General features: G+C 41.5%; 2 protein-coding genes across 7 annotated transcripts in view; one reads left to right on the top strand and one right to left on the bottom strand.

Annotated features, from left to right (window-relative positions):
* The window catches only part of AMN1 (antagonist of mitotic exit network 1 homolog), a 28,438-nt gene extending 15,016 nt beyond the window's left edge, over window positions 1–13,422 (top strand). For all 6 annotated transcript variants that reach the window (XM_054073471.1, XM_054073428.1, XM_054073436.1 and 3 more), the window contains 5 exons: window positions 89–233; window positions 5,004–5,221; window positions 9,414–9,470; window positions 12,545–12,656; window positions 13,285–13,422. In XM_054073471.1, coding sequence (XP_053929446.1) covers window positions 89–233; window positions 5,004–5,221; window positions 9,414–9,470; window positions 12,545–12,656; window positions 13,285–13,358 — 606 coding nt within the window. In that variant the 3' untranslated portion in view covers window positions 13,359–13,422. The remainder of the gene's footprint in view (window positions 1–88; window positions 234–5,003; window positions 5,222–9,413; window positions 9,471–12,544; window positions 12,657–13,284) is intronic.
* ETFBKMT (electron transfer flavoprotein subunit beta lysine methyltransferase) lies at window positions 12,579–24,634 on the bottom strand. The gene is made up of 5 exons (XM_054073481.1): window positions 24,598–24,634; window positions 20,706–21,157; window positions 17,585–17,715; window positions 16,195–16,604; window positions 12,579–12,718 (listed from the first exon to the last, which is right to left on the bottom strand). Exons 2-4 carry the CDS (start codon window positions 21,023–21,025, stop codon window positions 16,240–16,242), a joined length of 816 nt encoding a protein of 271 aa, XP_053929456.1. The 5' UTR covers window positions 21,026–21,157; window positions 24,598–24,634; the 3' UTR covers window positions 12,579–12,718; window positions 16,195–16,239.
* Window positions 24,635–25,135: the final 501 nt, after the last annotated feature.

The following is a 25,135-nucleotide window of genomic DNA, read 5'->3' as shown; positions in this document are numbered from 1 at the left end:
TGATATCTGACATTACATATTCTAGATAAAAATTTGCATGTTCTATGACATAGCAGAGTTTGACTGAAATGGTAGGTTTTCGTTACAGGTATTGCACCCTGCTGTAGAGTTTCTAGACCTCCGAGACTGTGATATTTCAGATAAGGCATTATTGCAGCTTTGTAACTGCAAGCAATTGAAAAAAATCAACTTAAATTCTTGGAAAGAAAAAAGATTGGGAATCACTTCAGAAGGTATGTTATCTGTGCACAGATAACTGGGATCTTATTTTTATTTTTCTTGTTAGATTGGAATAAATTGCAAAAAAAAAGATATGTAGGGTAAATATTGCTTTAAAAATCCCCAGTGCCACACCAACACTAATTGAAAGTCACGTCATTGGTGTAAATCATAGGCCAAGAGCACTGATTATCTTACAAAAGAGAGCTATCAGGTTATTCTAATACTAGGTTTCTGGTAAAACTGCGCTGCATTTGATTTTATTTTCCACTTCATCTCAATCAGTCCTTCCTGAGAACTTGTTCCAGAGCCTTACTAGTATCACTATTGTTGTAGTTCCAGACTTGTGATTTCCTAATTACTTTTTTCCCCCTTTTTAAATTAAATATATTGGCCGTTAAACAAGTTTTTAGCATCTTCTCTACAAGAAGGGATGCAGGGAGGATCCAGGGAACTACAGGCCTGTCAGTCTGACCTCAGTGCCAGGGAAAGTCATGGAACAGGTGATCTTGAGTGCTATCATGAAGCACATGCAAGAGAAGTGAGTGATCAGGCCCAGTCAGCACAGGTTCATGAAAGGCAGGTCTTGCCAAATGAACCTGATCGCCTTCTATGACAAAGTGAATCGACTACTGGGTGGAGGAAAAGGCTGTGGATGTAGTCTTCTTGGACTTCAGTAAAGCCTTCTCACAGCATTCTGCTTCAGAAACTGTCAGCCTCTGGCCTGGACAGGCGCACACTCTCCTGGGTGGAAAACTGGTTGGATGGCCGGGCCCAGAGAGTGGTGGTAAATGAAGTTAACTCCAGCTGGAGGCCAGTTACAAATGGGGTTCCCCAGGGCTCATGAGGTACTGGGTCCAGCCCTCTTCAATGTCTTTATGAATGACCTGGATGAAGGCATTGAGTGCACCCTTAGCAAGTTTGCAGATGATACTAAGCTGGGTGGAAGCGTGGATCTGCTGGAGGGTAGGGAGGCTCTGCAAAGGGATCTGAACAGGCTGGACTGCTGGGCTGAGACCAATGGCATGAGGTTTAACCAAGCCAAATGCCGGGTCCAGCACTTGGGGCACAACAACCCTATGCAGAGCTCCAGACTAGGAGAAGTCTGGCTAGAAAGCTGCTTGGAGAAGGACCTGGGGGTGTTGGTTGACAGTCAACTGAACATGAGCCAGCAGTGTGCCCAGGTGGCCAAGAAGGCCAATGGCATCTTGGCTTGTATCAGAAACGGTGTGACCAGCAGGTCCAGGGAGGTTATTCTCCCTCTGTTCTCGGCACTGGTGAGACCGCACCTCAAATACTGTGTTCAGTTCTGGGCCCGTCACCACAAGAAGGATGTTGAGGCTCTGGAGCGTGTCCAGAGAAGAGCAACGAAGCTGGTGAGGGGGCTGGAGAACACATATTACGAGGAGCAGCTGAGAGAGCTGGGGTTGTTTAGTCTGGAGAAGACGAGGCTGAGGCTCTCTACAAGTACCTGAAAGGAGGTTGTAGAGATGAGGGAGCTGGCCTCTTCTCCCAAGTGACAGGGGACAGGACAAGAGGGAATGGCCTCAAGCTCCACCAGGGGAGGTTCAGGCTGGACATCAGGAAAAAGTTTTTCATGGAAAGGGTCATTGGGCACTGGAATAGGCTGCCCAGGGAGGTGGTTGAGTCACCTTTCCTGGAGGTGTTTAAAGCACGGGTGGATGAGGTGCTGAGAGGCATGGTTTAGGGAGTGTTAGGAATGGTTGGACTCAATGATCCAGTGGATCCTTTCAAACCTAGTGATTCTATGATTCTATGCTTCTCCAACTTAAGACTTGACTTGCTTTAGGACTTCAGGAATTCAAGTATTACAACCTGAAGCTGGAGGTTAAAAGTATCAGGAGCTATTAGTTTAAAAGAATTAAGCTTGTTGCCTTTTATTTCCCACAAGCTTTGCTTTGTCTTTTCATTACACTCTACTGCTTTGCTCCATCCTTAAATCACCTTATTGAAAATGGAGGGAAAGAATTTAGTATTGAGCTAATGTTTATCAGTCTTGCGTTTCATTTCTTACCACTGCATAGTGATGTGCTTATCTTTTCACCTAAGTAATTGGTTAAACTTCTAAAAATTTATTTTATCTATTTTCAGTGTCACCTCATTATACTGTTTGGCCCCAAAAATATAGTTTGCAATGGTCTTCCCTCCATGCCTTCATCTGCCTACTGATTTCTAGTACCATTTAAAGGTACTGGCTAAGCCTAGAGCTCTTTATGCATAGTCTTTGTCTACTTGGATAGAGACTCATGAGTACTTTGCAATTAAAACTGGAGAGTCTGATTCTTTATTGATAAATTCCAACTTTACTACAAGGTTAAGTCAAATGACGCTCACAGAGATATGTACGGGCATATACAGAGGTTCATGGATCGGAATGCACAGAGGCGAGCCTGTCTAAAATTTCCCTCCTTTCAAGTTTAATGAATTAGTCTCTTTTGATGCATTGGCATTTGTCAGCAGGTCTTTAAACGTCGAGTAGTTACAGTCGCCATTAGCTTTGTAGCAGACAGTCTTTAAGTATCAAGAAGTCTACCCTGAGAGGCGTCCAAGCTCAGCAGGAGATGCTGGGTGCAGCCCACTGTGATCCTGGAGAGCTCAAAGGGCCTCACTTAGAATCACAGTTTACTGGGTCACAGATGATTGGCTTTGGTCAGGATTTACTGCCATGACTCACAAGAAGTAACCATGCTACCTTTTATCAAGTGTATGATTTAAGTTCTTTCCAGATAGTACAGTTTGGGTATTTTACTATTATTCAGGTAGCAGGTGTACCAGGCTGTCAGGAGATGACTGATCACCAGTCCCTTTCTTGGGAGTCTTTTCCTGAGCACAGCAGTTTCAGGTACATTAAGAGAGTGCCCTAATGCTCCATCTCACTGCATTTTTACAATGTGAATTCTTTCCCCTAACATGCCTGGCTTACCCTGGTTTGATAAGCGGCCCAAGGGGCAGCGGTCACACCATCAAAGTGGTATGGAGGGGAATTCAGCATTTAGAAATATTTATTAGCTCTAGCATTATTCATTGTAATTTTCTTTTCATCATCCTTGAATTAAAAGAAATCAGCTACAAAATTATTTCCTTGTACAGAGTCTTAGTGGCCTGGCATGAGGTAAAAGCTGACCAGGGGATAGCATATTAGATATGCAGATATGTGTAGCTTGGGGACTAAACAGGTGCACAAGTCCATAGGACATGATGAGATGCATCTGTGGATCTTGAGGGAACTGGCAGATAAAGTTGCTAAGCCACTATCCATCATATTTGAGGAGTTGTGGTGGTTTGGTAAAGTTTCCACTGACTGGAAAAGGGGAAACATAATCCATATTTTTAAATAAGGGAAAAGAGAGACTGGAAGAATTACAGGCTGGTCAGTCTCACCTCTGTGCCTGGCAAGATTATGGAGTAGATCCTCCTGGAAACTCCGCTGAAGCACATAGAAAATAAGGAGGTGATTGTTCACAACAAGCTTCACTAAGGGCAAATTGTGCCTGACAAAACCAGTGACCTTCTACAGTAAGGCTACAGCACTGGTGGATAAGGGAATAGCAACTGATGTCATCTGCCTGGACTTGGGTAAAGCATTTGAAACTGTCCTGCAGGACATTTTTGTCTCTAAATTGAAGAGATGTGCACTTGGTGGATGTGGAATTGGCTGGATGGTCACACTCAAGGAGTTGTGGTCAATGGCTTGATGTCCAAGTGAAGACCTGTGATGAGAGGCATTCCTCAAGGTCAGTATTGGGACTGGTGGTGTTTAACATCTTTGTCACAGATGTAGACAGTGGGATTGGGTGCACCCTCAGCCAAACTCGCCAATGAAACCAAACTGTGTGGCATGGTCAACCTGCTGGAGGGAAGAAATGCCATCCAGAGGGACCTTAACAGACCTGAGAGGCAGGCCTGTGCTAACCTCATGAAGTTCAACAAGGCCACATCCAAGGTCCTGTACTTGGGTCAGGGCAAGCCCAAGCACAGTCACGTGCTGGGCAGAGAATGGATTGAGAGCAGCCCTAAGGAGAAGGGTGTGGGGTGTTAGTTGTTGAGAACCTCAACGTGACCTGGCAATAATGTGCACTTTTAGCCCAGGAGGGCAACTGGATCCTGGGCTGCATCAAAAGAGGTGTGATCTGCAGGTTGAGGGAGGTGACTCTCCCCATCTTCTCTACTCTACTCTACTCTACTCTACTCTACTCTACTCTACTCTACTCTCGTGAGACCCTACCTGGAGTACTGTGTCCAGCTCTGGGGCCTCCAGCATAAGAAGGCCATGGACCTTATGGAGAAGCCTGAAAGCCCAAAGGAGGGCCACAAAGATAATCAGAGGTCTGGAGCACTTCAACTGTGAAGAAAGGCTGAGGGAGTTGGGGTTGTTTAGCCTGGAGAAGAGAAGGCTGTGAGGAGACCTTATAGGGGCCTTCCAGTACCTGAAAGGGGCCTACAAGAAAACTGGAGAGGGAATTTTATAAGGGCATGGAGTGATAGAACAAGATACAAGGAAGAAATTCTACACTATGAGGGTGATGAGGGACTGGAACAGGTTGCCCAGGGAGGCTGTGGATGCCCCATCCCTGGAGGTGTTCAAGGCCAGGTTGGGTGGGGCCTTGACGGGGTGGTCCAGTGGGAGGTGCTGCTGTCCACGGTGGGAGGGTTGGAACTAAATGATCTTCAAGGCCTCTTCCAATCCTAGCCATTCTATGTTTTAGCATGGTGGTTATGTTAACAAATTAATAAATCATTAAATTGCTCTGTTTCTTTGACAGGTGTCATAGCACTGGCCTTATCCTGTCCTTACTTGCGTGAAGCGTCTTTTAAAAGGTGCTGCGGTATAACTGACAGTGGAGTTCTTGCTCTTGCGCTCAACTGCCAGTTCCTACAAATAGTGAACTTGGGCAGTTGTTCAGGAATCATGGATGCATCTCTGCAGGCACTAGGAGAAAACTGCAAATTTCTTCACAGTGTGGACTTTTCATCTACTCTGGTAACTATGGTGGCAGTTAGTTAATTGACTTTTATTTGTTTATTTTTTGTTAATGTAGTCATGATAAAATTGAAAGGGGATCTTTTTAACTTTAGTCTTAACAAGATTTAGGACCACAGTTCACTTCCTATTTCCTCCTCTCAAGGAAAAGGAAGGATATATTTTGCATCTTGATAACCAGAAGAATACACATTTTGATATTACAGCATGTATTACGGAAGATAATCTTTTATTAGAATCTACCTAGCATTCAAGACATTTTTTTTCAGTATCTTTATGTAAGCAATCATTTTCTTCATGTTGTGAAGTAATCTTAATGATTTCTTTTAAATAAAGCAAAATCTCGGACAGATTATTGTTGGGACAAACTGACCTGAATAGTGATTATACAGAATGTCATATAATATAAGCCCCTAGGAGAAGTAAACACTCTGTAACTAGGTCTAGTTCAAGAGTGACTGAGCTTTCTGAATGGCTTGTCAGAGTTATGTTATGGAGCATGGAAAGAATGGCATTTAAAATGTCAGAAAGGTCAGGTGAGAGGATTAAATGACGGTGTTGAGCATGAGAAGGGAGAAGTCAGCTGCAACAACAATACGGTAACATGCTTCATAATTACAAGATAAGGAAGTAAGGGAAAGGATTTTTTTGCAGTAGATGCAGTACTCAGTTGACTGATAAGGAGCCCTGATCTTGAACATGAGTCCAGCATTGTAACAAAGTATCAGATCTGGAAAACACAAAGCAGGTTCTTATTTTAGGTGCTGTGCTTCTTCTTTCAGTTTTTCCTGAAGCAGAGCATCAAAAATAGTTTTAATCTTTTCTTTGGTGATTTTTATTATCATTTAACTCTGTGTCTTCAAACTTGTTTCATTACTTTTTTGTTCCTTTGTTTCTTTCTTCCTTTATGGGAAATAGATCTGTTTTCCTGTACATGCTTTAAGTGAGATGAAAGCTTCTTGAGTAACTGAACACTTTGACATTTTTAATTCCTTTCTGATAATCATGTGGTGATAATACACTAGAATTCTGAATTTCATTTGACTAAAAATAAATGGAAACATATGCTAGATATCAGTGAAATAAGTTTAAGATGAACCAGAGAGACTACGAATGGCTCATGCTTGCAGAGATTGCAAGGCTTAACTATATTCTTGCGTTTGAGTGCCAGAATGCATAGTAAAAATATCAAGTGGAGCTGGCAAAGCTGTGTCAAAGAGTGAAACAGTGAGAAATTTGGTGTTAAAGAATACTAATCATTTTAGGCTAAAGTGTAATCAGTCAGGTGAACTTTTCGCTTAGATATGATGCACTTATGCTGAACTTAGTTACTGAGTTACACAAAAGAAGGCCCCAGAGCCAGTTCAAGCCAGAAGATAAGGAAGCTAGCTAGTCACGCCAGCTGCAAACCTTAAAGATAAGGAAGGTCTGTCTGGAGACAAGGAAAAAACCCAGTGAAGTACAAAAAGACCCCAGACCCTAAAACACCATTGGAACAACTGTCGCATGGACAGGGCATGAATAGCACATGGGGGTGGGAACTTAGATTGTAAAGATATAAGTGCTCAGGGATTTTTTTTTGTTTGGGGTCCCTCTCCAGAGGCACCCAGCTTGAGCTGTAACCTGATGCCATACCATCAGTAAATTAGTCTGAAGTAATTTGTACTGGAGAAACTGCCTAGGGAAGCCTAGAGTCGAGCCAACAGGAGAAATTAGAGAGTGAGTGGGTGAGTGAGTGGAAAGAGAGTCAGAAGGGGCACCCATTGATTCCTTGAAGCTGCCTGCTATGTAGGGACCATGGTCCTAGCAGGTGAAGTCTCGGATGGAGTGAATTTGACTCTCAGTGTGGTGTGTATGATCTGGTGAAAATTTTTTTCTGTCAGTCAGACATAAATGAACAGGCAAAGAAAGACACAGCTCACTTGCAGAAACATGGAAGCAGATGTGAGCTACTCTACAAAGGGGCCAAATGCCTCGAGGTGCTGTAGCCATTTTAAAAATAGGCTCATCTGGTGGTTGCAGAGCTGAAGTACAAAAAGTAGAAGATATAGAAGTACAAAATAACAAGAAATGAGGTGGATGCAGCAACAGAAGGTTTGAACTAAGAAAGAGCTGTAGATCTGTGTCCCCTGTATGCACACAGAGAGTGTGAGTGGAAGTTTGGCCTGAAGAACTCTGCTACACTGGCCCAGGATGTAAGAAATCTATTTATGTTTGCCTATTAGTATACTTACGTTATTGTTCTGAGGTGGTTTCTCTAGTATGCCTAAATCCCAGCAGTGTTAACAGACAGAAACACAGGCTCAGGAGTCCAGATCCCTGCACTAATTAAGCAGTACATTTCTCCTTAATGTTATGACTCAATGCGTAGCAAATAACTGTGGGAAGAATCTTGCCTGAAAAGGCTGTGTAGACTACAACATTTTTCTCTGTAGGGTTTGGGGCATTTTAATTCTCTGCAAAACATATTGGCAAAGCAGGAGTGTTGCAGGTTAGCCATTTATCTGTCCAGATACTTGTCGCATAGAACAGAGCTGGGTTGCTAAAGTATTTGACAGCTGGTGCTGGGATATGTAAGCCTTTGCTAGAGATGCCTACAGAGTTTGATGGCAACTGGTCTGTACCAAGAAGCTAATGTATTTGTGGCTTGATACTAACTAACTGCAGGTGGTTTATCCCCAATATAGGTGTGCACGCCTTGATGAGGGTGGGCAGATGTGGCATTGTAGGCAGTGCACATAGATATTCAATAGAGTAGGAAACTACTGCAGCACTGTAGTGTTCAAATAGCAGTGGTTACTGTGAGCTCATACAAGGAAGTGAGGGGACTTTGATTTATTATTATAATACAAAACTGTTTTTCATGCTCTCACACTGTCACAACCATATATTCTCAAGCATTAAGACAATAACATTCAAATGGTCTCTCCAATATTTGGGTACCAACCTAGCAGTCTGGTCCAGGTTTGTTTTGATGACATGGAGGATAAGGGACACAGGCTGTCAAATCTTCACCACTTTACTTGGGTTGGTCTTAAGTTAGTGACACACACTGGTTTTGGATGTGCTGTTTTAGACCCTTTAGAGAATGACATAGGTTACTCTCTCCATTCTGTCCCACCTGTGAGAGTTCTTAGAATTTATTTATTTACTGCCCTTTGTCTCCTAGTCTGGGTGTCTTGAGGAACTAAATGTGCTGTCGTCTTGATGACCCGCTAAGCTAGGTACTGACAATACCTGCCATTCTTACAGGCCTTTATGTGCCTCTATGCTGGGACATTCCTGAACATTCTTCATTCGCACTATCTGACCCTTCCTGTTACAGTTCTGTACAGCAGAGTTAGAGGGCCAGAAGGCAATAAGACAATTTGTGCAATGAGAATAGATGAAACCTTTAAACAGAAATGGAGCTTGTGGTCTCTGGATTCTAGCTGTGAAATTTGGCCAAGGCACATTGTGTATGTTTGATGACTGCTGTTCCTGCCATTTAAACAAGCTATGTGATGGATCTGATATCCAATCCAGCTTTTGATAATGAATTTGATTCTTGGAAGCAAATAATAAATCAGCCTTTCTTGCCTTTCTAAGGAAAGGAATGTTTTTTTGTCTCCTCTCTCTTGCAGGTAACCATTGATTCTTGGCTGTCTGTAGCGAATCACTTTGATAAAACTTTTAGTGTGAGTGTATGACTGTTTGAGGGATTTTTATCTTATGTAACTGATTTGCTTAAAGTAAGACAGCGGGTAAAATACTGCTAAGATTACATTTTTCTTTTCCTAACCCAAGAAACTTCCTTCAGGAACATCTCCAGCAGTCCTGGAAAGAGGAGAAAAAGTAGGTTTGGTAGAGCAGAAGTGCTCTAAACCTTATGAATTAAAAGTGCCATGCTCTGACCGTAGTAGTCTACCCACTGTTAAATGAGACAAGAAAGCTGCAGAAATAGCAGTTACACAGTTGGAAACATACAGATAGAGAGCCAGGCTGCATCGGGTGGCAGTAAAATGCAATGGTGTTTAATAGACTGAAAAAAACCATACAAGCTTAGTTGAGAAGGGAATACTTTTAATGTTAAGTGTGGTTAGTGACTGCAGGGAGTGAATAAATTAATATAATTATTTTTTTTCAGAAATAGCTATATTTGAAAAAATGAGCTTTAATCCATTATGTTAATAATAATGTGTTTTTTCACTAGGTAACAGATGATGGCGTTGTAGCACTAGTGAGTGGAACATGTTCAAAGAATTTAAAGGTAACTTTCTTAACCTAATAACAAAGAAATGAGCAAAGGCAAATACTTGCAAAATTATTAATCATTAAAATAATTATTATCAGTACTGCTTCTGAGGGATGCTTTTTATTGGCTGACTCTTGCCTTTGTTTGTGTATGCACTTGCTCTGATTTTGGTTATGAATTGAATATTTTCAGTCTCTCTGTAGCTGTGCCCCAGACCAACTATTTGAAAATCTGCATCATTTCAAAATCAGTTTTCTTCTGTTGAATATATAGTATGCTTATTTTACTTCATGTTGTTTCAGAGAGCTGAAATAAGTGCAAATGAATGCTTAATTTTCCCTTGATTTCTTTGGAGTTATTTCTTGATTTTGTTGAACACTGAGGCAGTGTTCAATCAGTAATGTGGATGATTTCATGGGTTTAAGAAATCAGTTAGCACCTCTGCGCACGTAAAGCAACTGTGAAAATGAAGTTGTCTTTGCATAAAGATTCTCTAGGCACTGAGACAGTGATAAAATAATGGAGAAGAGGCATCCCATACCTCTTATGATAAGTGATCGTCTGCTTTTCTATGTAGTACATTACTTATCTGTGTGTGCGGTTTTGCTTTCATAAAGGCTGGTTCTGAATCTAAACTATTCATCTAGAAACTAAGATGGGAAGCAGATAATACACTTGCTAGCTTATAGGTTTTTAATAGAAAAAACAACCCTACACTAAATGCAAAATCTCAGTCAACTGACAGAATTAATAACCTGGACGAAATAGAACTGTTATTGCTTTATTTGGAGGGTGAACAGTTAGATTTGGTTTTGGTTTTTTTTGCAGCTGCTTTTGTGTATTTTAGACATTCTTTTTAGCCTTGGTAAATTTTGCAGTACAAGATGAAATTATTATTTTTCAGACCATAGTGAGGAGAGATCTTTTTTACTACAAATGATATGAAAATATCTTTTTCTTTTAGCTGGCTACACCTTCAGCTGTAGCAACATATTGAATTCCAGAATTTCTAAACAACTCTGAGACTTTGCAGATAGTGTTCATAAGATAGCTCTTGTATCCAGCCTGCAAATATAAAGCACTGTGATTTCATCAGGTCATTCAGACAAGGTCACTCTCAAAAGTCTTCAGTACATGTGTCTTAAAGCACTATTTGTCTAATAAGTTTATTGTAATAAGTTTTGGGTTTGCTGTTGAGTAGAGTGGTGTTCTGTAAAGTTCACAGAGGGTTCCTACAGAGTTTTAAACTGTTATCCAGCAATGCTGTTATAATTAGTCTGTCAGCAGAATCTTCCTCTTATGTATTGTTACTGTCCACATTTCACAGAGAATTATGTTCTTGTGTTTAAGCCCTTTTTCTTCGAAGCATGGAAACACAGTTCCATTTATTTTTAATAAAAATGTCCAGGTTACAAAATGTGGCCTTTGCTGGTTTTTGGTCACAGTGTTGTAGTTACTGTTTCTTCGAAAAAGCACAGGTTTTCTTCTGTGTTTGTGCTGTATGTGGATGCCTGTGGAAGCTGTGCTAGATCAGGAAGAACAAGTTAAGTAGCTTACATAAGACCTGTTTCATCTGTAAGCATTCAAGAAAGTAATGTCAAGGTGGTGGGCTTCAATTTCAGAAGAACTGGGAAATTTCTGTCGTGCAGGACTAAATAGTGGTATGGATTTTGCTTGTCCATTTTCCCACGCTCAATAATAATTTCCACTTTCTTAAAAGCTATGTATTGAAGTGCTTTTCCATTTGGTTTTTTAGGTGTTTGGGGTTTTGGTAACCTGTTCTTTCGAGGGGATGCAATTTTAATAAGGCAAAATGTTATGGGTTTGTGTGGGATGACAATTTTAAAATGGAGTTGTAAGCTATCGGCATAAACAGAATAGTTTTTGTGTCTCGGTTTACAAGCAGTAAGAAAAATTTAGTAGAGAATACAGAGTTATTTGCTACAGTCTCTTCTTCAGTGTCTTCTTCTTTCCTTGCCAGTGTCACAATCTTCATGCCTCTGTTTCATATAATCAAAGTGCAGATTTCTAGACAGTTATCTAATAATGTCAGGTACATGGTGTAAAAAGTAGGGTCTTAAAATTATCAAACTGTAACTAGGAAGCAGATTTATAAATCTTTATTTCATTCAGAGGCATTCAGATCCCACATTTCACTTACAAAAATGAACTGAAAACTATACTTAAATTTTGTATATCTTGCTTCTCTGAATATAATTCTTGTTTTCTGTGTCATCATTCTGCACAAAGTTGCATTTATTACAAAAATTCCTTTTCATTTCTGTGCTCTTTCAAGATCTTGGAGTTTATAATCTGGAAAGATACTCTTTTATAAAAACCCAATGTTTTGGGGGGGGGGTATTTTTACCCTGGGATCCCCAAAGCATATTTTCTCAAATTCTATTTTCTTTAACTTTGAAAAAAAAAAATCTCTTTTCTGTGTTTCTTCTTCTATATTTATTGATAGGTCAGGCAGTTTAGAGGAAAAAAGAAGGTGGTAATAATGTGTTAATTTATTCTGAATTTAATCTTTCTCTAGCACATACAACAGGTACTAGTTATGCAACTGCAGAGAAATAAAGAAGAGAGCAGATTTTAGTCCAGTCTTGGAAGAAGTTCTTAGACTTCTTTTAAGAACTATGTAGACATATAGGTAGATAGATATTAGGAACTTCATCAGGGGCTCAGGAATCCTGCCTGTTTTGGGAAACCCCAGAATTCAGTTTGGGTTCTCTTCTCCTGAACAACAAATTGCTAGGAGAATGTGTGTCATGGAAAACTGATGGAACTGAAACATCGTAGAATCTCACTGGAGAGTTTTCTCAGTTGTCTTGAATGATACATGTGTTTCAGGAAAATTTGGGTTTTATGTTTTTAGTTTTGACTCTTCGTAGAAAAGCTGTCTTATTTTTCCTGAGGGTGTTTTCTTGGTCTGTACAGGACCACATGTGGGGTCAATGCTTAGAGGAGTTGTGGGTTATAATTTCTTCTAGGTAGGGATCTCTGGAAATGACTGGGGAGAGGAAAGCTCTCGCTCCAACACTGTGGGTGCTGTGACAGGCTTTTGTTAACTGCTGTTTCCGTAACAGGAGATCCACATGGAATGCTGTGTAAGTCTGACCGATGTTGCTGTGGAAGCAGTCCTTACTTGTTGTCCAAAGATACACATTTTACTGTTCCATGGATGCCCATTGATGACAGGTAGGTCAAGTTATGCAGGAAGAAAGAAGAGTAATTACTTCCTGATAGTATCTTCTTACTCCCTGGAAAAGGAAAATATAACTTAATGGATAAAATTATAATCATACATTGAGTTGTTCAAAGCAAGGTGTCAGGTTGCTTTGATATATGGTAACCTTCAGAGAGGAATTTTTTTGTTGTTTTGGAGTCTGGATTTTTTTTTTTCTTTATTTTGTTCCCCCTCAACATGCTGATGAAGACTCATAGTTAATAAGACTTCAGAAAAATATGTTAGCATATGAAAACCCTACCCTATTCCAAAAGTATGGAACATCATTCATTCAAGAAAGTGGAATGGAGTGGGACTGGTCAGCCTGAAAAAAAACCCAACCCAAACTTAAGAGAGGTTATGATCCATCTTGTGTTCTTAAGTTCACTTGATAGGTGGTGATGCTTTACAGATATGCGTTTGAATAAAGAACTAAGTGGGTTTGAATTACTGCAGGTATATTTGAAATGTGATATTTTAATAGCAAGGGAAATATATATGCAAATATATAATTGGATTGTTTTGCTGTTTACCTGATTTCCAAACACCACTTACATATATTCTGAATGAATAACAAGAAATTCCTTGGTTCTTTTGCAGATCGTTCTCGAGATGCTTTAGAGCAGCTTGTCTTATCAAACAAAATGAAGCAAGTAACATGGACTGTTTACTGAATATTTATTGTGTACGTATGAGTGTAAAGTTTACAGATGGGAGAGCTCTTTCAGAAACCAAGCGCCTTGGAGAAATAGCCGGGATACTTTTGTACCACCAGATTGTTTCCCTTGTTCCACCAGAGGTCCCCATCGCCATTTCAGTCATTTCCTGTGAGTCTGGGCTTCCCCATTGTCCCTACTTAAGAGGCCTGTCTGTCTTTGCATCGCTGATCATACTTCATTAAAAGGAAAGTTATAATTAATATTACCCTGTCATTGCTCAGACTCCTTGAAGTTTCAGCTTTGGCTACTACTTACCATCTTTTAGCACCTTAGCTACATATACAAACCCAAGTTAAGTAAGTCTCTGTTCTGAGGTTGTAGTCCGAGAGAGTAGTTGTGACGAGATGTACCAAGCCCAAACATAGCATTAACATGTAAACAAAAGTGTCTGTCAAGTTGGAACTTAAATCTGACAAAAGTCAACAGACAGAATTGATGAACGGAGGCAGCATTAACAGCAATGCAAATGCATTTTAAGGAGTAACAAAGTCTGCTCTCAACATGTACTTTTGCAAGGTCTGAATGAAAAACTGTAGGTACCTTTCTTTTGATGTTACTGATGCTGTGCATTTCTGCTTTTATTTACCATCAAATCCTTGCTGGATTTTTCCACATCCAAAAATACAGTCTGCAAACATGTAAGCATAAACTTGCTTTGAAGTTGTTGTGGTGACTTAACAAATTTCAGAGCAGTAGCTATGACCAATAAAAGAATCTTGTATAAGGGCAAATACATACTTGCTCTGGCTTTTGCCTATGTTCCTGCGTGAAGATGCTTTTAGGGAACAAAACATTGGTCCTCATAAGCCTAGCTGTGAGTGAAATGGGACCAAATTTAGTGTTTTAAGTACATGAATCTCAGGATGGTAGAGTTCAGCAGAGGATGCGTTCTGCTGTATGCAGTTGATTATATCTCCAGCGGCCTCCAGAAGCTGAAAATAATAACCATTTATATATTGTTCAATTGTAGTAATATTAAAAAAAATTAGAAGTGTAGAATGAGCTTATTAAATGATAGAGCAGTGCTCTCATCACAGTTATGTTATGTTCATTAGCTTTCTTGAAACAGCAAAGATTCTAGTGAGACTTGTATGATTTCTACATTAAACTATATAAAATGCTAGCAGGTGTAGCATCATACAGGGCAAGTAGCCCACTATGTTGATACTCTGCAGCCTGGAAGTAGCAGGGCTAAGCTAGGGTAGTCTTCCATTGATCTGACAGTGCTTACAAACCCATGAGTTTAGGCAACCATAAAGAATGTTTATAATTTAGCACTTCTCGTGGCCACACTCCTTTGTGTTCCAGAAATAAACTAGTCTTCTACTAGTCTATTTAAATTTCAGGTCAAATTGCATGAAAGCTAATAATATATGTCGCATCCAGTAATATTAAATAATATTAAAGGATGTTATGATGTCTGACAATAATTTCCGTTGTTCTGTTGATTAGATGGTTTATGGAAGACCAAATCCATTTCAAAAACTTGTTCAAATGTAACTGAAAGCATAATTTTCCAACTCCAGTGCCTAAATCCCTAACTCTTGTTGCGCTTATCACATCATACTCTGTATTGTTTGGATATTGTTATTGTTGTAAATGGCTGGTTGAGCACTGTAGAGCATTCATGTATTATTTGGAAGATTATAAAGTTTGCAAGTCTTCTGTTTGGACAGTTCTGAAAACTTGTTAAATTATATTTTATGACTGTGTATATCTACGCGTGCCTAAACCTCCTACTTCATAAACACCACGGTTTTCTGACCAAGTACCACATACTTTTTCACATTTATAAGCTTCCACCACATCGCCTGCTATTTGGATAGTTGTAGGCACATTGTGTTCCATTCAACAGTAATTAATTCCCCATCACTGCTTGTTCAGTTAACTGTTAAACAGTTAAAGTAGTTAACTGTTAGCCCGGCAGAGGGTTCTTCCTTGACAGATGTAGCTGAGAATGATTCTGGAGCTGCTTGTCCAGCATCTCCTCAAAAGGAGAGAAAAATGATATCCAACTTTTATTCCCTGTTTTTACTTCGTTACCTTCTGTTCAGAAACATCACAGAAGGAAAGTTTTCTTTATCCGTTACCAGCTTCCCATAATGATAGATTGCCTTTACCCCTGCAAAGTTTGGGAGTTTGATCATTTGACTCTGTTGTGTAGGGAATAAAGTTACCCTATAGCTGTTACTATTTAGTCACTTTCCACTTACTCAAAACTTACTTCGGCTAGAGTTCAAGAAGTGTATTTTAGCTTTGTGTGCAACACCTAAATAATAGCTCTGGCAGCTTCAAGGAAGCATAGATTTTTTATTACAGAGGGAAAAGGGGGGATTCAAAGTAGTTTATTTGACATTGAGGAGACACATCCAGAAAAAAAACAAGGCACTTCCAAGTTGAGCATAGTATGAGCTCATCACCTAGCGGACAGTGTTAATGAAGGACAACAATAATTTTCTCTGTAAACTGCAAAAGTCTGTGAAAGCAGTGCAGAAATCTTTCAGCCACCATCCTCTGCCCCCAGCTCTGTGCTGGACACCCCAAACATTTAACAATAGTGTCACAGAGCAAGACGTGAATATACATTAAAAACATCAAGCATACAAGATGGAACTTGGTTTTGGATTCGCACTTCAGTGCTGGCCCCTTTGAATCAAGTTTACCTGTAGTTTTTAAGCCTCAAAAGCCTCAGTGAGTCTGACTGAAATCAGTACTACGAAGGTACAGTAATCTACTTTGCATCAACAGGTTTGTTCCATGTTTAGTTCCCATTTTCATTTTACATACTTACAAAAAAGGCCAACCAAGTGAGACAAAATTCATTAGAAAGCCAGCTTCAAGAGTTCTCTGAGCTGTTTGAGGGCTGATAACTCCAGACGATACTTGATGTTAATCCATAGTTTTCTTGCCTAGTATATTCAGGAAGTGAGTATTCTATAACTTTGTGCAACTCACTGCGAATGCTGTGGCTTAAAAACTGATGCCTGCCAGGGTCACCAATGAGCACTTCAGTTTGCTGTAACCTAATGCATGTCCTTAGCCAGTGATGCAGACTATCAGCGAGTTGTTCATCATAAAACATATCTCCTAGAAAAATGAGGTCCCAGTTGCCAACCTCTGAATTAATAATGTTCTTAATGGTGATGGGGAAGGGATTGAGGTGGTTCAGTTCACAGTTCAAGATCATCGCCATTCCTGCAACTGAAGAAAAGTCAATGTGAAATGAAAGTTATATTTTACAGTTCTGCTGTTCAGTGCCTTCACAAATGTCCTCGACACATATTTCAATTTAATCTCTCAAATATTTTTGTTTATCCCATCTAGGGACTTCCATGGTTTTCATTATGGGTCAAAATCTGGCATAAAGTGGTGGAATTTTATCCTCATTGCACCATAGAATCATAGAACAGTTTGGGTTAGAAGGGACCTTAAAAATCATCTAGTTCTAACCCTCCTGCCATGAGCAGGGACACATCCTACTAGATCAGGCTGCCCGAGGCCCCATCCAACCTGGCCATGAACACCTCCAGGGATGGGGCATCCACAGCCTCCCTGGGCAATCTGTGCCAGTGCCTCACCACTCTTATGGTGAAGAATTTCTCCTTAATGTCTAATGTAAATTTTCCCGCTCCAATTTAAAGCCACGACACAGGGAAAAACATTTCCTGGAAAGGACACCAACGGAGACCAATTACGGAGTCAAACCAGAATATCCAACTGCCTTAATCTATGGATATACTTCCTCTCTAAACAATGAGTAATTACAGTATTAATAAACTGAGTTAATAAGTCAATTATGGGAAAACAAACTCTGGGGGAGAAAGGCAAAATCTAGGCCCCAACATAGGAAAATGCAGGAAAATGCTATGGTCCTACGGAGAAACCAACTTGCCATCTGCACTTGGAGTTCTTTTCCAAACCAGCCACGATGGTGTATAGGCAACACTTGATAGAAACTTTGCTGTTTGTTCATTCTAAGGAGCTATGGAGCAATATTTAGTGCAAGAGAGGCTGGTACAACTCAGCTTCTAATACTGGCAAAATTCACTCATCTTTTTAGCATTCTTACAACTCTGTTTGGAACCTGAATTGCTCCTAAATGTAGCAAAGAAAAGTCAGTGTTAAATGTGCTTTAACAAATAATAAATATCTTTACACAGAGATGGAAAAAAAGGCCTTACTAGGGTCGATGTCATTAGCAAGGACTTGTGATGCACCACTCATCACAGCAGCTATTGCTGTTGCTCCACATCCACTTCCTAGATCCAAAACTGATCGTCCTTTAACAACACATGGATTATCTAAAATATACCTGAAAAGAAAAACAGTTGAAGCAATGAACAAGATTATGCAAATTCCTCAGGTTTGCATTACACTGTGTAAGAGTTCATGTCATGCATGCAGCAAAGCCTGGTATCTTAAAAACAACTGTTCCATGTGTGCAGCTGTTACTTAGCTCCTTATTTGTCTTGCCTGATATAAAAATCAAGAACCATCATCTTTCTCCCTTATCCTTCTCTCCCCCAAAAAAAGAAATTGAGCCAAGTAAGCAACATTTCACCTGGGTCAGCTCCTTGTCTGAGAGGTGAGTTTATCTAATAAGAGGACACAAACTGCAAAGGTGACTAAAATGCGTGGCATCAGAACAAGAATGTAAGGATTTGTAGAAATTAAAAGCAATCTGACTGAAGAAACATGAAGATGTATTGGCAGTGAATATTGTATCTGTGAAAAGACAAGGCCTACTTATGGCCCTAAAATAACTGCTTATACCATTGCTTGGAAGAAGAGGAATTTCTCCTGACTCTTCCTGAGCCATGCAAATGCAGACGCAAATTCCTCTAGTCTACTTAAAGTTGTTCCTGAGCAGCAACAAGAAAATGAGAATAGAGCAACAGTGAGCAGAAGCAGCATCTTCATCTAGTTGCTGACACTTGGCAAGAGGAATCAGCAAGCAAAAACCTCCAGGCTGGAAGTGGAGAAGAACTGACAGAAGGCAAGCAGTGGTTATTGTTAAACACTACTAATCATATAGCTACCACCAGAGGTTGAGAACTTCAATAATTGCCTTGAGCTGAAGTCTTCTGCAAAGAGGAAGAGCCCTGAGTGAATACAAATTGCCATAAATTTAATACCAACTGCCATCACTTCTGTTAAAGTAGAAATAGGGAAGGATTCTACGTTTGTGCTGTCTTCTGGCATGGGGGGTGACAGCAGGCTCTGCATGCAGGGCTACTGATAAGCACAGCTTTTGCAGGTGGGTTCCAATAGAGGGAACTGCAATGGAAATGTTAAGATTAGTGTAAATGTCGAATGGATGGATGGGAATGTCTAGAAGCACCAGCAGGAATGGCAGAAGGAGGCCTAATAGGAGTGTCAGGTGTTAATTGCTCCTACATCCTAGCATGTCTGTACACAGATTCCAAGGAGAAGAGATCAGAAGAACGAAAGACAAACCACCCTCAAGCTGATCAGTCCAAGCCATTCGGAGAGGATAGCAAGGTCCAGACCAGGACTGAAGATACAAAATATCCAGATCAGAAACTCAGGAGAGGTGAGGAGGGCATGACATCCTATGCCTCTTGTCCTTACCTATCATTACAGGGAATCCTACCAGATATCTTGCAGATGCACAGCTTGATGCTTTTGAGTATGTGGTTCTGAATCCAATGAGTGAAACTGGCTCAGTTTCAATGGAAATCGACTTCTAGAAGGACTGGCACCCAGCTTTCTTACACTGTTACCACAGTGTTGCAGCATTATTTGCTAATTTGAAGGTCTACAGATGCTCTCTTTTCTGGGGTTACTCAGGCAGGACATTAGTGCAGAAGCTCAGCAACTCAGGTGTCTGGCAAGGGTCCCCTCAAGGCCCCTGCTCTTCTATGGGCAGCCCCTAGCTTACCAACAGGGCAGAGGACACAGGTGGGACTTCCACAGAAAGTGGTCCGTTTCCCCTTTCTAGGGGCTATGCTTGGATTTGCAGTGGCTTCCCAGCAGTAACTTGTGTAGAGTGTGATCTGCCCTAATGCTGCCAGTGCCTTGTTTCCAGCTGAGTGGTTCTCAAGTTACGGCTAATGACTGGTGACTTGGGACGGATGGAACTCACCGTGTCCTCTGACACACACACAGAGCATTGTGCTGCTCTTGGAGACTGCTGTCTGCTAAGTTAAGAAGGTGTCTTGGGTTACACAAAGAGGAATAGCTTGAAACGGGACTCCTGATACTGGAAATGCCAACTGTGAAACAAGTACAGTTACAGAAGTAGCATTTTTCATGCTCCCTTTTTACTTTTCCAGATTATGCAGCAAATTTCTGACACTCCCAATACATCAAAACAGGTGCACAAACAATAAGTTAATAAAATGGTGAAATGTCAGAAAATTATTATTGTTACCCAAATATGTCAGCGTACGAATCATGTAGTTACAAAATGTAGATGTTACCTTAATTTAATTACACAATGTTTAGGCTAACCAACTTGCAATTTAATTGTAAGACTCATCCTTTTCCTGGTCAAAAATACCTTCCTACTTATTCTTTCTTGCAGAAAAAAAAAAAGGAAAGCCCTGATTCCGATCCTTCCCTTTCATCTGTGTTGGGAATGCCTGACAGCTTGTTCTTAGCTGTAACAATTATGAGCTTTTTCTGCTGTTCAAAGCAAGAGATTTGATTTTTGCAGAATAAAAGGACTCTAACTAGTGCCTGGGAATCAGGAACATCGAAGACATTTCAACAGTAAGGCCAAAATCAAAACTTGCCTTCTGATGTGACAGCCACAATAAGGCTTGACAATAAGGCTGCTGAAATCCTAAATGAGAGTAATTCAGGCCAAACAGCAATACAAGTACATCAGCATAAACCTAATTTTCTCAACAGACCAGACACACATCCACACTCCTGCCTGCCTCCTACAAAAAAAACCCCTATGTGTTACAACAAATTAGCAATCTTTCTGCTTGGAGCAATAATGAAAGACAGAATTAAACATCTCGCTAGGTTTTGATGGCAACTACACAGCCCTTCCCCAGATCCAAATTTGGGCCCATTGCCAACACATTAATTGCCACTGAAGACAATGGATTTCAGCTTAAGAGCTGCAAGTTATTCCATATGCAGCAAGTGCTCAAACTTCACTGCCAAACAGCAGAGATTGTCTCTCTCCTGGTAAAGCAGAGAGGAGTGTGGATAATGTGCTCTCATACAAGGCAAATACACATCACTAGGAATCACATTAAAGCCAGGTCTGACATCCTGGCCCACAACAGACAAGACTTATCAACTTCAGGGATGCACACTGTGTACCTGGAGAGGGCTTGGCCTCCTGGCCAGTAAATTGCCCAGAATGGATCCCCGTAAGGCCACAGGTCAGGTTTTTCCTTCCAGAACCTGCAGCGAGGGGTGAGGAGGCGTAGTCGTATCTCTGGTGTGAGATGCCCACTGCTGGTGACCTCCGTATTCTCCTCCAAAAATGCTCTCACCTCAGGGTCCAAAGACTTGCCAGCATTCCAATGGCAGCAGCGCTTCCAGCACAGAGGGGGACCTCCCCTCCTGCTCCTCCAAGCCTTGGCGAAACTGTTCTGCCTGCCCACAAGGAAGAGCCACTTCCATCCATGGAAAGCCATGTCTTCCCAAACACAAACCCCTCCCCTGGAGAGCTCAGGGCACAGTTTATCTGATGAGCACAGCAGGTGATGAGGCAGAAAGCTTGGAAAAAACTTCTCACAGGATGTTGGTTTTCATAGTGATGACAATTCCTGAAAGGAGAACAGTAAGTTATGGGTTTTTTAGCAACTTCAAGACTATGTACCATCACGGCTTTAGGAAGAGGAGGTTGACAAGCTGCAGTGTGACCATGAATGTGTCTTGTCTCTGCCCAAAGAGCCTCTGAAGTTTGAAAGGAGCAGTATTGAAGGAAAAAGCTATCAAGAGACCCATTCAGGAGAGGGCTATAAATATACCCCATGAGAAACCACCAGTTAGCAGGACAGCTGATAGAGCTAAAAATTAATCGTGCAGCCTTCTAACATGTCCCTCCTTCTGCCTTGAAGATACACACAGCAAGCTACTCCCATTTAAGGTTCTTCAATTGAATCTTAAGATTCTGTAGTACGGCTCTGGCACTGCAGGGCCTATGGACATAGCAAAGGTTATCTGGTTGTTTGAGAGACACCATTAATTACAAGTTTTATAATGGTGATGAGTTTTTTATATGAAAGCATCTTTCTAAAGGCAAGCAACTAAAGAATTTCCTCAAAACTTTCCTCTTTCTTGCTTAGATTTGTCAGGCTGCCAGCTCCAAAATGAAAAAAAAATAATCTTCTAGAACTGATCTTGATCAGAATACTCCCAATCTGTTGCATTTCAGTCTGTATTTCAAAGGATCAGTCTTAACAGTGCTTAATAGGCTCATGTGGATGTTCTCAGCTGCAGAAGAAAGCAGACGTCCATCACTGTAGCCCACTCCCTGTGACAAACCAGATAAATGTACTCCAAGCTGTCTAAAGAGAGAGAAACCGAATCCAACAGATTTTTTAAAAATTAAGTTTTTAAAAATTTAGACTGGATGAGCTTAAACTTAAAGGCCTCTGACACCACTCAAGGCCAGTTTTCAGGTCACAAGCAGTGAAGAAAGGGAAAATGGGAGGTTGTATGTCAGAGTTTAGACTCATTGAAGAATCAGGAGAGTGGAGAGCCACAGCACCCAGCCAAGAGGCAAATGAAGAGCTTCTCAGCGCTTCATCACTATCACCATACTCTTCTCAACCACCATCCCTTGCAGATTCTGGGTCTTTTTATGCTGATCCCGCTACTACCCTTACCAAGCAGTGGCCTGGAGCAAGAACAACAGGCTCTGATCTCCTTCTTAACTCACCCCTTTACTATTTCCATACCCTTTTTCCTTCCCCATCTTGCTCTCTAATTTCTTTTCAGTAACAGCTTTTGAACCTCCCCCTAAACTGATGACCAGAGAAGCATTTAAGGGTTGTGCTTCCACAATAGCAAGACTACAAGTACAAAGAGGCTCAAAAGAAACTGCACTCTATTTTGCGATTCTTTTCACTCTTCTGCGGTAGTTTTTAAGAAAAGGCAAAATCGTGCATGAGGAAAACCAGCTTCAGCCCACTACTTCCAATTTTTCACAACAAAATTGTGGCCAGCTTTGCCATATAGAGCTGTACAGGTTGTCCTTAAAAAAACTAGACAAATGAAATTTGAAATCACTGAAGGGCTTAAGTTGGAAAAGACCTTTAAGATCACCAAGTTCAACCATAAACTTAACACTGCAAAGTCCACCACTAAACCATGTCCCTAAGCGCCACATCTACAGGTCTTTTAAATACCTCTACAGATGGTGACTTGACCACTTCCCTGAGCAGCCTGCTCCAGTGCTTGGCAACCCCATCCATGAAGATTTTTTTCCTAATTTCCAATCTAAACTTCCCCTGGTGCAACCTGAGGTCGTTTTGTCTCATCCCATCACTTGTTACCTGGGAGAAAAGACCCACACCCACCTCACTACAACCCCCTTTCAGGTATCTGGGAGAGCGATAAGGCCTCCCCTCAGCTTCCTTTTCTCCAGGCTAAACACCACCAACTGGGACAAAATGAAAAATACACTAATAAACCAAAGTCTTAACACTTAATTTTTCATTACTTCAGTTTTTCTTTATTTATCTGTATCTTTAGTAAAAGTTCATATGTGTTTAACAGCACTTTTTCTTGTGTGCTGGCCTCCGCTTTCAGTACGGGGTTTAGTTTGATCGCTTACCAAAACGTTCACCTGTGAACTTCCTTCTTGCAACACTTAGCTATTTAGGTTGTTACTCTAGTTAAGTCTTTGTTTAAAATACTGGCTAAAAGCTGTGTGGTTTTATTATGAATAAATACACGTGATCGAACATTTGCATTTTTTCCACATCTGAGAAAGCCATTCAGCAGAAACCATGTAATTAATGAATCTAATTAATGAATGTTTTCTCTCTAGAAGGCAGAGCTATATAATCCCCATCTGCCTAAGGGAAGAATGAAGGTAGCTAAAATCAGGGATATAAATCTTGTCAGCTAATGCTCTGTGCTGGTTCTTCCCCATGGATTACTGCAAATCAGCAGGGTCAGGATTTGGTAGCGTGTATTTTGCACTGCCTATCATGATGGTTACTCTTCTTAAATTAATTGTCTGTAGAGAAATATCTGCCAAGAGCTCTGTGCTCAAAATGCTAAACTCATCTTAAGAATGTGGTGTAGCGCCAGGATAGATATCCTTGTATTTGATGTTCCTGGCCTTCCCATCTTACTACTAGAATCATAGATTGTCCTGAACCAGAAGGGACCCACAAGGATCGTCGTGTCCAATCCCTGTCCCTGCATAGAACAACCCCAACATTCACATCATGTGTCTGAGGGCATTGTCCAAATGCTTCTTGGATATTGTCAGGCTTAGTGCCATGACTGCTTTCCTGGGGAGCTGTTCCTGAGCTCCACCACCCTCTGGGTGAAGAATAAAATCAGTGGAAGAGTAGAATTTGGAAAAGGGGAATGAAACCAAAAGCTAGCGAAACCTACCAAAAAACCCCACCCCCAAAACGACAACAAAAAACCCAACTCATGCAATTTAACCTCATTTTTGAAAGTAGCAGGTGCCTTTTGGGGCATAACCATGTAAAGTAAAACCATTTCATGGTGTATGCAAAAGCACGGTTGACAGAGAAGCTGCTTCGGAGCCAAACCGATATGATAGGACGAGGACGAGGGGCAATGGGTATAAACTGGAGAGGGGCAGATTTAGACTAAACATAAGGAAGAATTTCTTCACCATGAGAGTGGTGAGGCACTGGCACAGGTTGTCCAGGGAAGCTGTGGGTGCCCCATCCCTGGAGGTGTTCAAGGCCAGGTTGGATGGGGCCTTGAGCAGCCTGATCTAGTGGGAGGTATCCCTGCCCATCGCAGGGGGGTTGGATCTAGATCATCTTTAAGGTCCCTCCCAACCCAAAGTACTCTGTGATTCCATGATAACCCCACGCTTCCCACGGGAGGAAGGCTGCCCCCTTCAGCGAGGGACGCAAAGACGTCGCTGTCACCCAGCCCTGCAGCCCGAGGGGTCCCCGAGAGTCCCCGCTTCCCCCCAAATCCCCCGGGTTCGCTACGCCGGGCACCCCTGGAGGCAGATGGAACCCGCGGCACCGCCCGCACCCACCTTCAGCGGCCGCCGCTCCGCTCCGCCCCGGGGCGGGGAACGGGCTGAGCCGGGGGCCGGGCTCGCCCTTAAAGCCGCAGCGACGCGGTCTCGGGCAGAGGATGGCTCGGTTTGAAAAGGATCATAGAATCATGGAATATTTAGGGTTGGAAGGGACCTTAAAGATCATCCGATTCCAACCCCCCTGCCATGGGCAGGGACACCTCCCACTGGATCAGGCTGCTCAAAGCCCCATCCAGCCTGGCCTTGAACACCTCCAGGGATGGGGTATCCGCATATTCCCTGGGCAACCTGTGCCAGTGCCTCACTGCTCTCATAGTGAAGAAATTCTTCCTAATGTCTAGTCTAAATCTGCCCCTCTCCAGTTTATACCTGTCCCCTCTCATCCTATCACTACAAGCCTTTGTGAACAGCCCCTCCCCAGCTTTCCTGTAGCCCCTTCAGGTACTGGAAGGTCACTATAAGATCTCCTCAGAGCCTTCTCTTCTCCAGGCTGAATAACGCCAACTCTCGCAGCCTGTCCTCGTATGAGAGGTGC

The sequence above is a fragment of the Cuculus canorus genome, chromosome 1 (assembly GCF_017976375.1).
Source record: "Cuculus canorus isolate bCucCan1 chromosome 1, bCucCan1.pri, whole genome shotgun sequence".
NCBI lineage: Eukaryota > Metazoa > Chordata > Aves > Cuculiformes > Cuculidae > Cuculus > Cuculus canorus.
Note: the sequence above shows the minus strand (reverse complement) of the source record. Positions and strands in the feature narration are given on the sequence as shown.